The sequence below is a fragment of the Musa acuminata genome, chromosome BXJ3-5 (genome assembly GCF_036884655.1).
Source record: "Musa acuminata AAA Group cultivar baxijiao chromosome BXJ3-5, Cavendish_Baxijiao_AAA, whole genome shotgun sequence".
Classification (NCBI taxonomy): domain Eukaryota; kingdom Viridiplantae; phylum Streptophyta; class Magnoliopsida; order Zingiberales; family Musaceae; genus Musa; species Musa acuminata.
In genome coordinates this window covers 35,380,240-35,395,925 of record NC_088353.1, presented here as the reverse complement: position 1 = coordinate 35,395,925, position 15,686 = coordinate 35,380,240, and the positions used below count along the sequence as shown (strand labels likewise).

The 15,686-nt window shown below is 42.5% G+C and overlaps 3 protein-coding genes across 3 annotated transcripts; 1 reads left to right on the top strand and 2 right to left on the bottom strand.

Moving 5' to 3' along the window:
• Positions 1 to 3,321: 3,321 nt before the first annotated feature.
• Positions 3,322 to 8,699, top strand: LOC135638008 (pectin acetylesterase 12-like). The gene is made up of 12 exons (XM_065150931.1): positions 3,322 to 3,596; positions 4,798 to 4,880; positions 5,074 to 5,203; positions 5,326 to 5,399; positions 5,990 to 6,076; positions 6,145 to 6,269; positions 6,402 to 6,462; positions 6,651 to 6,704; positions 6,792 to 6,869; positions 7,034 to 7,139; positions 7,233 to 7,378; positions 8,306 to 8,699. The coding sequence occupies exons 1-12, from the start codon at positions 3,428 to 3,430 to the stop codon at positions 8,420 to 8,422; spliced, it is 1,230 nt and encodes a 409-aa protein (XP_065007003.1). The 5' UTR covers positions 3,322 to 3,427; the 3' UTR covers positions 8,423 to 8,699.
• A 20-nt stretch (positions 8,700 to 8,719) lies between these two features.
• LOC135638393 (uncharacterized) lies at positions 8,720 to 9,163 on the bottom strand. The gene is made up of 2 exons (XM_065151509.1): positions 8,884 to 9,163; positions 8,720 to 8,808 (listed from the first exon to the last, which is right to left on the bottom strand). Exons 1-2 carry the CDS (start codon positions 9,161 to 9,163, stop codon positions 8,720 to 8,722), a joined length of 369 nt encoding a protein of 122 aa, XP_065007581.1.
• A 2,864-nt stretch (positions 9,164 to 12,027) lies between these two features.
• Positions 12,028 to 14,005, bottom strand: LOC103985841 (transcription factor MYB61-like). Its single transcript, XM_009403695.3, has 3 exons — positions 13,599 to 14,005; positions 13,391 to 13,520; positions 12,028 to 13,315 (listed from the first exon to the last, which is right to left on the bottom strand). Exons 1-3 carry the CDS (start codon positions 13,729 to 13,731, stop codon positions 12,304 to 12,306), a joined length of 1,275 nt encoding a protein of 424 aa, XP_009401970.2. The 5' UTR covers positions 13,732 to 14,005; the 3' UTR covers positions 12,028 to 12,303.
• Between the last annotated feature and the right edge of the window lie 1,681 nt (positions 14,006 to 15,686).

Genomic DNA, 15,686 nt, shown 5'->3' with positions numbered 1-15,686 from the left:
CACCTTGTTGAAATTTACTAAGGCTCCCCAGTAAATCCTTTTTGAAATGAAATTTACTAAGGCTTCCCAGTAAATCCTTTTTGAAATCATTAAGTACTTCTTGTAATCGGTTCTCAATTTTAATTTCCAATGCTTCCATTTGTGCTTTCATTTAATTATCGGTAGCCATTGCGTAAGACTGCAAATCTGTAATCTCAACTCCTGTTTTTGGTGTCGGACAAGGGCATCAACACTGTAGATGCGAAGTTGCCAAGAAGGTAGACGTCAAGGGCAGTGCTGCGATCGCTGCGTTGGAAGAAGAGTAACTGCCCTGTTTCTATCGAGGCGTGGGGTGAGAGTGCCAGGGTTGGAAGGCGACTGCGTTAATGTGGTTGCAGTTGCTGCGACCCAAGGGGCGATCGCCGAGCAACGGGGTTGAGGCAAGGCAGCGTACTTGCTGCGTTCGCTGTTGGAGGGCAGCTGCTGCAGGGGTTGGTCGTTGGCCGGGAGCCACGACGGTGGTTACAATCGGCGGCTGTTGCTGCGTACTCTGTTTTTGTCGCACCACCGAAGGAGTTGGCCGAAAGGATCACGAGCAGTTGAGGAGAAGGCTGCGGTGACTGGCAGCAGCGGTGGTCGCTGGCCGGAGCGCAGAGTTGGCGGTGGAGAAGGAGGCAGTGAGGGTCGCGGCTGGGATCGACGGGGGCTGCAGCAACAGAGGAAGCTCTGTTTCTGCAACCGTTGCAACGAGGGCTGCGGCAACCGGCGGCTGCGGCTGCGACCAAGGGGGGGGCACGGCGAGGGTTCCGGCTGGGAGGCGGGCGGCGGTGATAGAGCGATCGAGAACCAGCGGCGGCGGTGGAGAAAAAGGCAGCGAGCGTCGTCGCTGGCCGGGAAGTTGCGATGCTGGCAACGGCGGTGCGGCGGTGATCGTGCGGCCGAGAAGCAGCGGCAGCGGTGGAGAAGGAGGAGTCGGCAGCTGTAGAGGCGACCGACGCCTGCGGCAGCAGAGGGACCGGCGGCTGCTCTGTTTCTATCGCACCACAGAAACAGCGACGCCGACAGATCGCACGGCCGAAGCTGCAACCAAGGGAAGCCAGCGATGGCGGTGCGGCTAGGGCAGAGTCGCCGACGGTATAAGCGGCGATGGGTGGTCCGCTGGCTGGGAATCGGCGGCGGCGGTCCTTCTCGGTCGAGCGAGATGCGGGCAGCGAGGAGGCGAGGTGAGAAGGTTGCTGGCCGGGGCACAGCGGCGGCGGTGGTCGCCGATCAGGAAGCAGCGCCGGCGGTGGAAGAGAAGGGAAGCAGGGAAACAGGCGTGCGGTAGCTGCGATCCTCCTTGAGGGTATCGACCTCCTAGGATTTGTCCACAGACATAATAATATTTTTCATATTTTACTGAAAAGTTACATCCATATTTATAAAGTTACATCCAGAATCTATCCGAACTCTAATAATAAATAAATATTAAATAAATTTTTACTGGACTCTAATCGAATCAAATCGATTCAATAAATAAATAGACTAAACAGACTTAATAAATATTATTTAAAAGCTCAGAAAAAAAATTCTAATATATTGTTAACGAGTAAAAGTGATTAATTCCATTATCTTGTATATATGAAGACTCTTAATTTTTGAACAAAAATATATGCTATCTAATGTTTGTAGGGCAAATAGATTATTCCAAAATTGTAAGAGTAGATAAGTAAAAATGCGTTTACTAAAAGAGATTATACGTGTATAATATATTAATATCCATGTATTTAGATTATTAGACATCTGGAAAATTAGGGTACTATTGAAAAAAAAATAAAACTTATGGTTTTTTTCCCGAAAAATTAACTATAGATATAATATTGTAATCAACGAAACTGGCACGATTGGTAAAGGGGATAAATCACTGATTTAAAACCTATCTCATACAAATTGTAATGTTATTTGAATCCCATCTTATAATATGAATTCAATTTACTTGTTCATGAATGACTAAATAGTTTGTGACCTACCTTTTGTCGTTCCAATTCCTCATACGTTGTGGCGCCGCTTGAATCGTGAGATAGGGTGCCACCTGTTGGCTTCCCCGTGATGTGGCCCAGCGACATCAATCACGCCATGTGTCTAGGAATAAAGACGACTTGGAATGCCAGACCCACCACAGTTCGGTCCGCCCAAGCCACAAACATGGACCCCGAATCGACTCTTGTCCCCGACAAGAGTCAACCAAACATGAGAGAGTCGTCCTCTTTCCATGTGCATGCATCTGCCTTCAAGATTATTCATTGATCATCGTTCTTGGAAGAGAGGGAGATACACACACACACACAATAATTTACTCCCAACAAGAGGTCATGGATCCTGCAGAAACATGCGTGCTCATCGGTGAATCCACACCACATCACTGTCAGTGTGCGCAGCCAACCCATATGATGTGATCTCTGTAGCCTTCTGGCCTCCATCATCGCTGTACTTGGGAGCATCGATCTGCTTCCTTATCCTGGCAAAGGCGTCGCTTTATGTGCTGTTCCCTGTAGCTATCAGCCTCTCAAATGGCTGTGATTGAGGAGTCGAGAGATGGGAGGGAGCTAAAGATGAACACATAATGTCTTTTGCCTTTTAGAGCTCCATCTTCCGACCATGGTTAGGAGAAGAACAGCAGCATTGCAGAGAGCTGTTCACGGTGCAGAATTGAATGCACCACAGACTGGTGACTGCAAAGAGGTTCACGTTACTCACGCTGGTTTCATGATACACCACTGGAATCCATCTTTTCCTGCCCTACTAATACCCAGTCAGCTAATTTCTAGTCATGTGGTCGTCTTTGATTCTTGTTGTTAGTAAATTCGAAGAGTACAGATTCTCTCGAACGAGCATCGTCTCACAGATCATGGCAGCTGCTTTTTTAGCTTTTCATGGTGCGTCGGGTTGACTTGGTCAGTCCTTACAGCAGATCTCATATCCTTGCGGAATGGTAAATGGAAACAGTTCAATGAAATCGCAAGAAATCCGCAGTTCTTTCTCTCTTTGAACCCAATCAAACTGAGTCAGAAGCTAAAGGTGAGGAGCCGAGAGTGGAAGGAATCCTAGAAAGCATTTGCACTTGCATTTACATTTGCATTTGCATTTGCTTGGCAGCACAGAAGCGGAAGCGAAGTTTCCTTTTGCTTACTGCAGAGAAGGAACAAAAGCCTCCAACTCAACTCGTTAAACCAAAGCACTTGTCGTTAAGCTCTCGTCTCAGTGCGGAATCACTCGGTTTACTCCGCTGGTAATTAAACCCACAGCTATCTTTCTTGTTTGCACATGAAACTTTCTCCTCTATATATGCCTTTTGGCCGCAGCAGGGGACTTCACTGTGCTGCTGTTCCAGATCTGCTGCGGCAATCTGTCTCCCCTCTCTCTTCTTCTGCGAGGAAAGGGCAGGAGGAAGAGGAGGAGGAGGGAGCCTATGAGGGTTTTCTGGTTTGCTGGGTTGCTTTTCCTGGCAAGATGGGCTCATGGGAACGAGTACTGGAATGCGACCGAGTTGGAGGCTGCCTACTATGGGGCTGGGGGCGGCAGTCCCCCTCTGCTTGTGGGTCTGACCCTCATCCAATCTGCGGCAGCTAAGGGTGCTGGTAATACCCATCTCCTCTCCGCATTCCTCCTCCTGTTTCTTGCATTGTCTGATCTCTGCACACTGTTTGGGTTTCTGCGATTATCTTCTCATCTCAGAGCTGGAAACCAGTGCGATGCAATCTGTGGTATTGTTTATGGGATGGTCACCCATCTCCTTCATCATTGTTTGTTGTTTGTTTGATTGGACTTACTGTCCATGTTGAATCTCCAAAAAAGCCATTTTGGTTATGTCTGCTTTCCTCTGCAACTCATTTCATTTTCTTTTATGAGTCAATATAATGATTGCACATTACAGCTTTGCATATCTTTTTGTCCCTCTTTTTCTTTTTTATGCTTTCCTAAATGAAAGATAGCGGGGTGAGATTACTGGAGGAAAAATCTTCCATCTATTTGGACACTTTCAATAACATGATTTCTCTTTTCAGATCTAAATAAAAAGAGAGCCTGGTGAATGGTGATGTGCAGCAAGAAAACTTTTAGTTTGTATCCAAGAGATCCATATTTGTGGATCCATTTGAATGCCCTTAATGTTCTGGGGATCATTATGTATGTCATCCATTAAAAACTGTAATTTCTCATAATACCGGTCATTTATTGCAGCATCCCTGTTTCTACTATGTTGTTCGTCCTTCCATTATTCTGACATTAGGAATTGGTTCATCATAATGGATCAAACTCATAATTATATAAAGAAACTCATCTGATTTATGTCGACCATCTTGCATCTAAAGTAACTTTATAACATGCCTTTTCCAGTTGAATGAGGACCATAAGTAACTCTTCTTACCTTAACAAATACATAGTCTTGGCAGCTGATACTCCTGGCAGAGTACTGAGAATACCCATTTGTTATCTTAAGTTTTGTTGAATCACCTCTCTTAGAGAGTCATAACTTGACTCATCAATTGTAGTTTCACAATATTTTTGCAACTCCGAATCCCCTTATCACCTTGTAAATGGAAGGCATTTTTTTCTCCACTTATTTATTACTTAGTTCTTAAGTTTTTGTTAAATAAACTTATCGACCAAAACAGCCATTATCATCCTACAACAATATCCTTTTTATGGTTTTGGTTAAGAGAACAATCCAAAAACATATGAATTGCTTTAAACATCTATGCATTTTATAATGAGATCTATTAATACCATCAAGTTATTTGAAGGGAAACTGATTAGTCATTTTGATCTTCATGAATCCAGTATGTTTGGATGGGAGCTTACCTGGTTACCACTTGCATCGTGGCTATGGATCTGGAGCGAATAGTTGGGTTGTCAATTTAGAGGTGATTAGCCAAATCTACAAATTGGAAATTATTAATTCTGAATTTGCTTCAGAAAATCTGGTCTTGTAACATATTATTGGGAATTATTGATACATAAAATAATTCAGAACTTAACATATTAATTGTGGTCTATGCAACATCACACTTCTGTCCAATATTGTTACTGATGTGATTCAAACTTGATACAACTCAGGGAGGAGGCTGGTGCAATGACATCAAATCATGTGTTTACCGAAAGAGAAGTCACCATGGTTCATCCTACTTCATGGAGAAGCAGTTACAATTTACTGGAATACTCAGTGACAAACCTGATGAAAATCCTGGTTTTCCTCAAACCAGCACTTATATTTTCATAAATAGACAGTTTAGCATTTTGGTATATTCATCTTTACAGAACGAGCATGTTCCATAATTTACTCAACATATATAATTCCACCTCTTGCAGATTTCTATAACTGGAACAGAGTCAAGATTCGTTATTGTGATGGTGCATCATTTCTAGGTGAAGGATATAACAAGGTTGGTTTAATGCCTCTTCCACTAGGTTATTGACAAAAAAAATAGTGATATGATTGCCTTGAGTCATCATGGCTACAATTGTTATCTCAGGCATAGGATACATGCATTATCAGTTTGCAGATTCTCTCAGTATGTAGATAAGAACCAGAGTAGATGTCCATCCCGATTTGTAACCTAAGGATTTTAGTGTGTATACAATAATATTATGCTCAAAAGTTTTAGGAGCAAAAGAAAATACCAGAAAGATAAATTACACATTTAAATAATGCTTACAAGGTGGGCCTCAGTTCCTTTTCCCCTCCGTTTCCTTTTGAGGAGTTCAGTTTCTTGGTGTTTAGAATATGATGGACTCAAATTACCCTTGACTCTGTTGTACATAGAGTTTCTTAGTTATCTTTATCATGGGACATCATAATGCAACAATCTATTTAAGATCAAGAAGGTAGATCCCATCTTATGCAGGGGTCTACCTATGTCATGTTTTTGAAGTGCATCTAATTTTGCAACAAATATGAAAATTATAGCTAAGCTCTAGGTAAAGGTTTTGGCTGTTGCTGTGGTGTTTAAAATATGTCTATTTGATATTTTAGGCTGCAGGCCTTTATTTTCGAGGGCAGCGTATTTGGTTGGCTGCTATGGAAGAACTGATGTCAAATGGAATGCATTATGCCAACCAGGTTTCTTTTGCACTAATCTAACATAGCTTTGCACATGTTTATAATTTTAATGCTTACTATATTTCCAGGCTCTCCTTTCTGGATGTTCTGCTGGTGGTCTGGCGACCATACAACACTGTGATGAATTTCGAGCATTATTTCCAAGAAACACAAAAGTCAAGTGCTTTGCTGATGCTGGCATGTTTCTTGATGTGTAAGACTCAATGTTTGTCAACTTAATAATGATATTTACTATATCTGAATAAGCTTGATATTTCTTTTGTAAACATAATTTTTTGCTAAATCATCATAGTGTATTTACATATGATTTATGTAAACAATGTAGTGTTGATGTAGCTGGTGGTCACACCATGAGATCCTTCTTCGGAGGTGTAGTAAGCTTGCAGGTAAATGATCACTTCCTCTGCATTTCTGGGACCATCTCATGTTAAATCAATCTAGTTATTTAAATTTATTGGTGCAACAATGATGCATGAGGATTGCACTTAAAAGATGATTGTTTCCCTTGTAATTTTTTGCTTGTTTTAATCATGGATATGTTACCATTCTTATCATAAGAATCTGTCAATTCAAGGGTGCCTGGAGGAACTTGCCAAGGACATGTACTTCCCGCATGGATGCGACATCGGTAATGTTTCTTGTGACACAGAGGTATATGACAAAGATAATGGGTACCAATTTCCTATGCTCAAGCTTTCTTGACCTTCCTCTGCAGTGCTTCTTCCCACAGAATGTGATTGATAATATCCGGACTCCACTTTTTTTGGTTAACACAGCATATGATGTATGGCAGGTATATACTACATCTTGAGGATGTTTAAGTTGTTTCACTTGTTTTTGAACATGAAAAACCTTGGATTGTGTTCATAGATCTATGCCAATCTCCACATAGTGAGCTTTTTAGTGCATCAAGCTACCAGTTTTGTTTGTGACAAATGCTTTTTACTGGATTTTCAGTTGCAACAAAGCTTAGCTCCCAAAACAGCTGATCCTCATGATTACTGGGGAGGATGCAAAATGAACCATGCAAATTGCAATGGATATCAACTCCAGTTTTTGCTAGGTTTTCCTTACTGTCTTCTTACTTTCTCTTGATAACAGATGCATGAGATTCAGCAAATTATAATTCATTCATATGGATCTTCCAAACATGCAGGGTTTAGAAACCAAATGCTTAGTGCCGTCAGAGGCTTCTCCATGTCCAGGAAAAGTGGGCTGTTTATAAATTCATGTTTTGCTCATTGTCAAAGTGAGAGGCAGGACACATGGTACGCGAATAATTCTCCACAACTCGGGTATAAGGTATGGTTCATCAAACTGCTCTTGTTCAGTGCAAGTAACTCACATGCAAATATATTTGAGAAAGTTACTAATAACTCCAGTTATGTATATTACATATTGTTTGACAAGATATGCCACCTCATGGATATAGATTCATGCGCAATAAGATGACATACCGAAGAAAATATTAGATGAATAACAACAAAGGCCTGAAGCCTTTTCACTTTCCCAGTAAGACCAACTGTTAAGACAGATGAACTAAAGCTAGTATTTCTTTTTTTCATCTGATTCATCTCCTGTAGCTGGTCCACTATGCAATAAAAGTTTGGTGACAGCTAAAGTCATGAATCTTAGCCTCCTATGTTAAACATATTTAATCAGACTCTTCCCAAAAATTGCTCAAGGTTTTACTCCACAACCCGTAATCTTCACCAATCTTTCTTTTTTCTTTTCAATCAATCGATTGTGTTCCATATAAAACTCTCATTTGGATTTTATCTTTGTATATACATGTCTTCAAAATTTCACTTGTTCATGTAGATGGCTTCAAAAATTCTTCCTATCTTAATAGTCCATCTAACTCAAATAGTCAAGAAACAAATGAAACATGTTCGGAAGCTAAGAGCCAAAACCAATCGGATTATATTGTTTAGGGTACAAAAAGAAGAAAAAAAGAATTTTTGTCTTCTTGCCACAAGAACAAAATCTGGAAAAGCATGTTTGACTGGGGAATATGGGACACAACTTGTTGTTGGCCATGTTCCTGTGGGATCAGGATGGTACAATATGTTTCCCTGGACTAATTATTTTGGTATGTGCTTCCAGTTAATCTTTACTAGTTTGCCATTCTCTTCTGCTTTCTCTCTGTAATCAAAGTCAGTAAACTCTCTGTTTTTTTCTAGTGTACATTTATGAGAATTTAAAACAACGGGAGTGTTGGCAATGCAGAGAATAGCAACGGATGTTGGCGACTGGTTCTTCGATCGGAGCAAAGTAAATGCAGTAGACTGCGCATACCCCTGCGATAACACCTGCCATCACATCGTCTTCAGGGGAAGACAATGAATTATTTCTTCTATTTCATTTCCTATTCATCCACCAATTCTCACACAATGTCATCGCCAGCCGGCATAGAAGAAGAAGAATAACAAGGACTACACCATCAAGTGATATAAATATGCGTTAGATTTGGAGCTTAGAACACACACCAATTTCCCTGTCAAATTTTGCATGCATTCCTCCGGAGAATAATTACATTGATTTAAACGATCGCTATTGTTAAGATCAACAATCATTGTTTCCTACAGACTTGTTATCTTGAGAAGAAGACATCTTACTTGCTCACGCGTGCAAGAGAAGAAGCTATTTGCTGCGATGATGGCAGGCGTAGGAGAGCGCCACCGCTTGAACCCATACTTTGATCCTCTCCTTCATCTTCTCGGGGTCTTCCTCTGTTCCACGTTGTGCACACGGTTACTATCAGATCAATTGTGTTCTTCTTCGATCCATGCGAGTAGGGTTCATACCTGGGTGGTTGATCTTCCAGTCGACGAGGGGGGAGTCGCCGGCCACAGTGTTCACCTGCATGTCGGAGAACCCTGGTGGAAGCGCCACCGTCAGATCCTCGAACGGCAACTCGAGCCTGAGTTCGTGACACGCCCTCAACTCATCCAAGTTCAAGCTGATCGGCCTAGACCTGCCCGGCTGCAGAACCAGGACCCGGCACTCCGCCGCCTGGCTACTCTTTGCATTCTTCTCTTGCTTCGCCACGTCTCTCTTATCGTCGTCTCCGCCTTCAGACTCCATGGAACGGTGCGATATGTCGGTTTTCGCCACCTCTGTCTAATCCTCCAACTCTGCACAACCGTCGTCGCCTTCAGACTCCACGCTAAGGAGCGACGTCGCAGTGGCGGATATGGTGAGATTGATCTGTCTTTAAGTCGACGATTGATTTGGCGGCGTTGAGAATATTGACGTACGTACATAGGAAACCGCACGTCTCACGTTAGATATTGATTGAAACGGATTAGGAGAGAAGGTTTATATTGGGAAAATTCTCTTTCACATTTATGATCCCACTTTAGAAAGTGGAGTTTCCTATTTATAACTCCTCTCTCTACTATTTATAATCTTTTATTTTTAAATTATTTTAAATATTTTTAAATTATTCCTTTCAAATGAACTAAAACATTCTCTTTTTCCATTTTCACCGTCAAGTCTCCTTCTATAGTTCCCTCGTTATCTCTTTCCTCGTTAATAAGACTTGAGACAGTCATATCATTTCCACCATCAAATTCTCCATCTCTTTCTTATCTCTTCCTTCTATAATAAGACTCCCTCATGTGTTTTACCATTTACTTCTCTCTCTTTCGCTGTTTGACCATGAGAATGGTATCTCTAACCTTCCCTCTTATAATAGTCGTTTTCTATCGTCTTGAGTATGTCAATTGCACCATTCGAATATGGGACCTCACTATTGAGGGGGATAAAGAGTATAGGCCGAGAGTCATAATCGACAACTAGGGGGCAGTGATAGTGACAAGGTGCATAGACGGTGATTATAAAGGCTCTAAATAGTAACAAGTAATAAAAAAGGGAAGAAAAGAAAGGGAAAAAATTAAAATTAGAGGAGTTATAAGTAATAAAAAAAATATTATTATATTAATTTGTAGATATTATAAATAATAAATGGGCTCTAAATAGTAAACTTCTTTTTAGAACTTTTAATATTCCTAATACACCCTATATAAATATAAATGGGTATAAATATCCTTATCACTTAATTCCATTTTTTTTTAACTCCTTCCCTACCTCCTTTTTCTTCCCTTTTTCCCCTCTATTATTCTTTTTTACTCCTAATCGCTAGAGAAGATCGTACGAAATGCTAATTGACCGACCGACCGATGAAATGGATTATATGAAAACAAGGTAATTAAAGAGTTGTACTTAGTAAAACTATTATTATTTAATTATTTTATTAGATGATTATGTGAAGTAAGGAGAATGTCCATAGTAAAAATATGATTGTTAATAGCGATCATATGATCAATTTAGATTTCGAATGGTAATCAAACATAATCCCGAAACACACGGAAGAACTTGGAGATATTAATCATTTTTCATGCACGCTACGTGTTCGATCGTTTGTTGGATTCGGAATCGGAATCGGACATCAAATCCGACTACACCGTAATTAAAATCCAAGTCAGGTCAAGCCCAATGGCCCAAAACGGGCTACGGATCAAACCCAACGACCCGCCGCCACGTACAAGTAAGCTCGTGTGGGCCTGTTCTTGGGCCGCCTACGTCACAACCCTAAATCTATGCAAGAGCATCACTAACTGTCGCTGATTTGTTATAGCAAGGCAAGGAGGCCCCACGTGGGGCCCGGGAAGAAGACGGCGCATTTACCGAACGCAGGAAGCATTCGAAGTATGTGATGGAAATGGTAGACACTCAAGCCGCTCCTCCGCTCCGTCCATCCCTCCATTTTTCCTTCAGCAGCAGCTCCTGTGACAGCTCAACAAGACTGATGGAAGTGTGCAGAAGCGTCAAACTAGTGCACCGAATGGGTTTCCAGCGAGCCCACACGAATCTGTAGCGGATAAGGAGATGAAAAGATAGACGTGGGACATTGCCATCCATGCTACAGGAATTGTCTGCTCGCTCGACGGTGAGTCATCCTCATCCTCACACAATCATGCTGTGTTTGCGCCAGTGACCAGTCATTCTTACGTGACTGTCGTATGTGAACGGCTAACGCCATTATTGAATCCTTTTGTCTGCTAATGATCGGAATCGATGCACAGGTTTCTTCTCCTCCATGTAGCATTATACTCAAAAGTGAGATACGACAGGGGAACCTTATTATACGTGCTCTACTATCCACATCATGGTACCATGTAAGGGATTGACGATGGGATTCTTGTCCTAAGAAAAGGAAAGGAAAGGAATAGTAGATCAATCATTCCTCTTTCTTATATTCAGTCTCTTCCTCATCTGACTAGAGAGAGAGAGAGAGAGAGAGAGAGAGAGAGAGAGAAAGAGTGCATACATGACAAAAAAAGTGAGAGAGAAAAAGAAAGGTATCCATGCTTTTTCCCATCCCTACAACGAAGTGATCAGCATTGGGGATGAGTCGCGCTAAAGCTAAGTCCCACTCACAGATAAGTGCCAGATGATGGCCCCCTACCAACATAGGAAAAGGTCGAGCAATATTCGAGGTTTTCAACCCTCGACGATGAGTCCAAGTCACCATCCCTACCAATTTCTCCGTGCCATCACACAGCATCACCACATGTGTTTCATGGCATCCCTCGATTCGCAGATCTTCGGTTTTGCTGACCTTTCGAGATGGTGCCGCGAGGTAAAGATGGCTGGGTGACATGCCTTACGGTCAAGATCATCTCCTTCCTCGGGTCGGATTAAACTGTGTTGATATCCTTATTGTTGTTTTGGATGATTTGCTTTCTTACTCACATCAGTTTCATCACCTCCTCCGGAATATAAAAGGTGTGGTAGCTATCATATGAATAATCAAATAATTGACAGCAAAAAATCGTGTCTTCATCAGGGGCATATGCAGTATGCGGAAGTTTTCGTGGACGTCCATGTTGACTTGCATCTCCGAGAGCTGCTGGCTTCATTTCATGACTGCGTTAATTTGAGGCAAAAACTTGAAAGCAAATATATAGCAGAATAAAGTGAAAAGGCAAGGCTCAAACTAGTACAGTTTTTGGTCTACACTTGGCGTGACACTCTGCACAAGATATACAAGGATGAACAGCTGACAAATAATTCCCTATATCATCAGTCCTACATATATCACTGAGAAAAATGTATACGGCCCGCACACCTGTATGAATTTGGAGAATTTATTGCTCAAGCTTTACAGATTGAGATTTCTGTCGAAGAGCGTAATTCTTGTGTTTCTTCTTGTCTGCGATCTATATTTGCTCGAATCCCATAGACACAGAATGGAAATCCTTGGCATATATATCTGAGGCATGTGACTGCTGCTGTAATTGCGGGCTCTGGTGCCAAGTGCTCAAACCATTCATAGCGAATTGGCCGCCTCTCTTGACGTCGAGATACAGAGGTTGGCACTGGGCTTGCGTGGCTGCTGTCGCCGGGAATGCGCCGTGAAGGTACTCTGACCATTTGAGGTCCTGGTTATCTTCCCCGAGATGGACTTGCACATCTTTGTCCGGTGTCAGGTCCGACCAGGCGGAGATGCCGCTGTCAAAGGAGCAGCTGCTCTGTAGCGCCATGCTGGCGCCGTCGTTTACCATGCTCCGACGACTGCTGTCACAGTTACCAGCATACCAGTTGGTGGTGTCGTCTCCGGCGCAGCTGGGTGGGAGAACCATTGAAGTCGAGAGAATTGTGGCTGAGAGTGATGGCGCGTCGGTGGATATCGCGATATTGCAGTTCAGCTCAGGATTCACGTCGTACTGCGTTGCAGTGTGATTGAGCCAGAGGAGTGGATTCGAGCTGATCGGTAGAGCGGCCAGAGTTGTGGGATTGCCGCAGAAGTCAGGAGCACGGCTTAATTGAGGAAGGGGGAAACAGCCCATGGAGATGGAGGAGCGGCACGACAATGTGCTCTCATGGGTCGCGAGAAGCTGGTTCAGAAACAATTCTTTGGTTGGCGTCGACGAACCCTTTGGGGTCGTGCTCTCGTCCAAGGGCTTATCCACCGCCGATGTCGAAGGAGTCAGCTCTTTTGCAGCGAGCTTAGCATTCGCCGGACTGGCAGGGAATCGGAGGTCGTTGGAGCTAGAATTCTTTTCACCGTTGCTGGGGACCTTTTCGTCGCCGCCTTCGACCTCGGCGAGCGGCTTGTGGGTGTTGGGGTCAATGCCTCTCTGTCTCAGCTTCTTCTTGATGCAGGAATTCCAGAGGTTCTTGATCTCGTTGTCTGTCCTTCCCGGCAAGTGCGCTGCAATCTTCGACCACCTGATGGTGTCAATCGGCAACCAGAAAAGAGGCATCAGAGGAGCGCAGACCGGGAGAAGGCGAAGGGGCTTCTACCTGTTCCCGAGGACGGCATGGAGTTCGATTATGAGGTCTTCTTCCTGCTGTGAGAATGTGCCTCTCTTGAGGTCAGGCCTGAGGTAGTTGATCCACCTCAACCTGCAACTCTTTCCACACCTTTGAAGACCTGAAATTTGATGCGAGTGAGAGGTGATGATCACCGTCATTTCAGCACTCGGGGAGGCCGAATTGACCGGTACCGTACCTGCTTGTTTAGGGACAGAGCTCCAACACCCATGACCATACTTGGCAATGTGCTTTATGAGTTTCTCATCTTCCTCAGGAGACCAGAGGCCTTTCCTTAGCTTCTGCTTGTAGCAGCAGGAGTGGCCTCCCATTTCTCAGGAGAGCCGAGGTGACGCGCCCAGGAACTCCTCAGAGACAAACTCTCCCAATTGCCGCGAGTATACAGTCGTCTATTGAATCAGGAAATGGCTGAGAAATCGTAGTTGCAGTGGAGGAGTTGGAAACAAGAGGGAGGCTGAGCTTAAAAATGTGTGTGAGAGAGGAAGGTCACAATCAAGTGGTTGGGACTCATTTGAGGTCCCTTCCCCACCTTTTTCCTCTTCTTTATCAAGTGGGAAGAAGAAGAAGAGAGGTTTCATTATCCGAGTTGCTTGTATCTCATCACATTCTTAGTATTGAAGTCTACTGTTACCATGGTGGGGGTAGTGACTCCGATGTCAACATGAGAGGCACCGAGAGCTTTGGAACCTAATTACTCCACACCCAAACCGGTGCAAGAAACAAGCCAACAGACGTGAGGTCAAGAGAGAGAAATTGCCATGAATTCTCTGCCCTTAGATTGGGTGCGAAGCAAGTCATGCTCACTGCAAGCAGGTAACACAGAGACACACCCCCCCCCCGCATCTATGGGAAGGGAGACAGTTCTGTTGAAATATTTTTGTTTGAATTCCCCTCATGATTCCCACAAGATCCATGATGATCATCACCATGGAAAGCTCCATCATTGGACACAAAAGAACAAAGTCCTGTATGCTCATCATGCAAGTATCAGTCTTTTATTTGTTGTAGAGAATCAGTGACTACATGTTAGAGAAGAGAAATGAAGCAACATCTAGTGGTGAACTTGTCATGAATCTTTAGACACTGATACTGAAAACTCCCAAAAGCTTTCTTCAAAAAGAAGAAAGAAGGGATATCTACCAAAGTCATGAATGGGGGTATGGTGGGCACCAAGAAAAATAAAGCACTGTGTGTTGGCAAGTTAATTTAGTTTGCGTCAATGATTAGAAGGGTACACATTGCATGATCCATGCCATGTGACTCTGCCTGATTCTTCACCAAACAATGATTAATCTGTGATTAATCTTGTTTAGGTCCATAAGAAAAGGGCAAATTGTTTCTACAGCTCTAATCCTTTCTGTTTCCAGCAGGTTTAGATTGATGTAACTTGCAAGCATAGCCAATTGACCGCAGCATTAAACAATGCATGAAACCATTTCATCAACAAAATACAGCCTATTTGATACATTCTTTAGGTGTATAATCACGTGTGGTAGTGCAAAAGCATGTTTGATATGTGACAAGATATTAAAGGAAAAGGATAAGATGGTGTATATATATATATATATATAATTTAGAAGTCGATGTTACTTATTCATCGGTATTTATTAATTAATTCGTATGAGTTCATATGTCGGAGGATATACACATCATACCAGTCTGATGAGATGCCTTGGAACCGGGGAAAACCAATGATTTAGTGGACCAAATTATGGCCCCCCCTCTAAACCGCTGAATAGAATGATACAAGTACCCCCAGAAACAAGCAGAATCTCCACACCACCCTCCACAAAGGGATATAAAATTATGCTTATTATGATTTCATAACCAAATTATGAGGACTTAACTTCGTCGGAAAATTAAGAATTTAAATACCGGTTTAATATTCATTTTGATAGATGTTAATAGCATAAACTGTTTGTCTAACCATGAGACTAATTTGGAGCCAATTGAAACGTTATTCTACGTCGGTTTCAACGTAATGTGGTGTCCGATTGAGAGGTTCCGAGACATTCCTATTGGAGTTGTGCCAAACCATACAAAGCTACATCGAGGATGTACTCCACAAAGTCTCTCGAAACTTATGTTCGCTTTTAAATTAGTGGTTTTATTTGGAAAATGTACCTGATGGGTTTTTTTTTTTATATAATAATATTTATGATCATTGCACTTAAGATGGTGATTTAATATCGGGAATGGTTATTTGTCTCTTTCAATATTGATATTCGGTGCAGTTGTATTACACTAAATTTGGAGAATATGATAT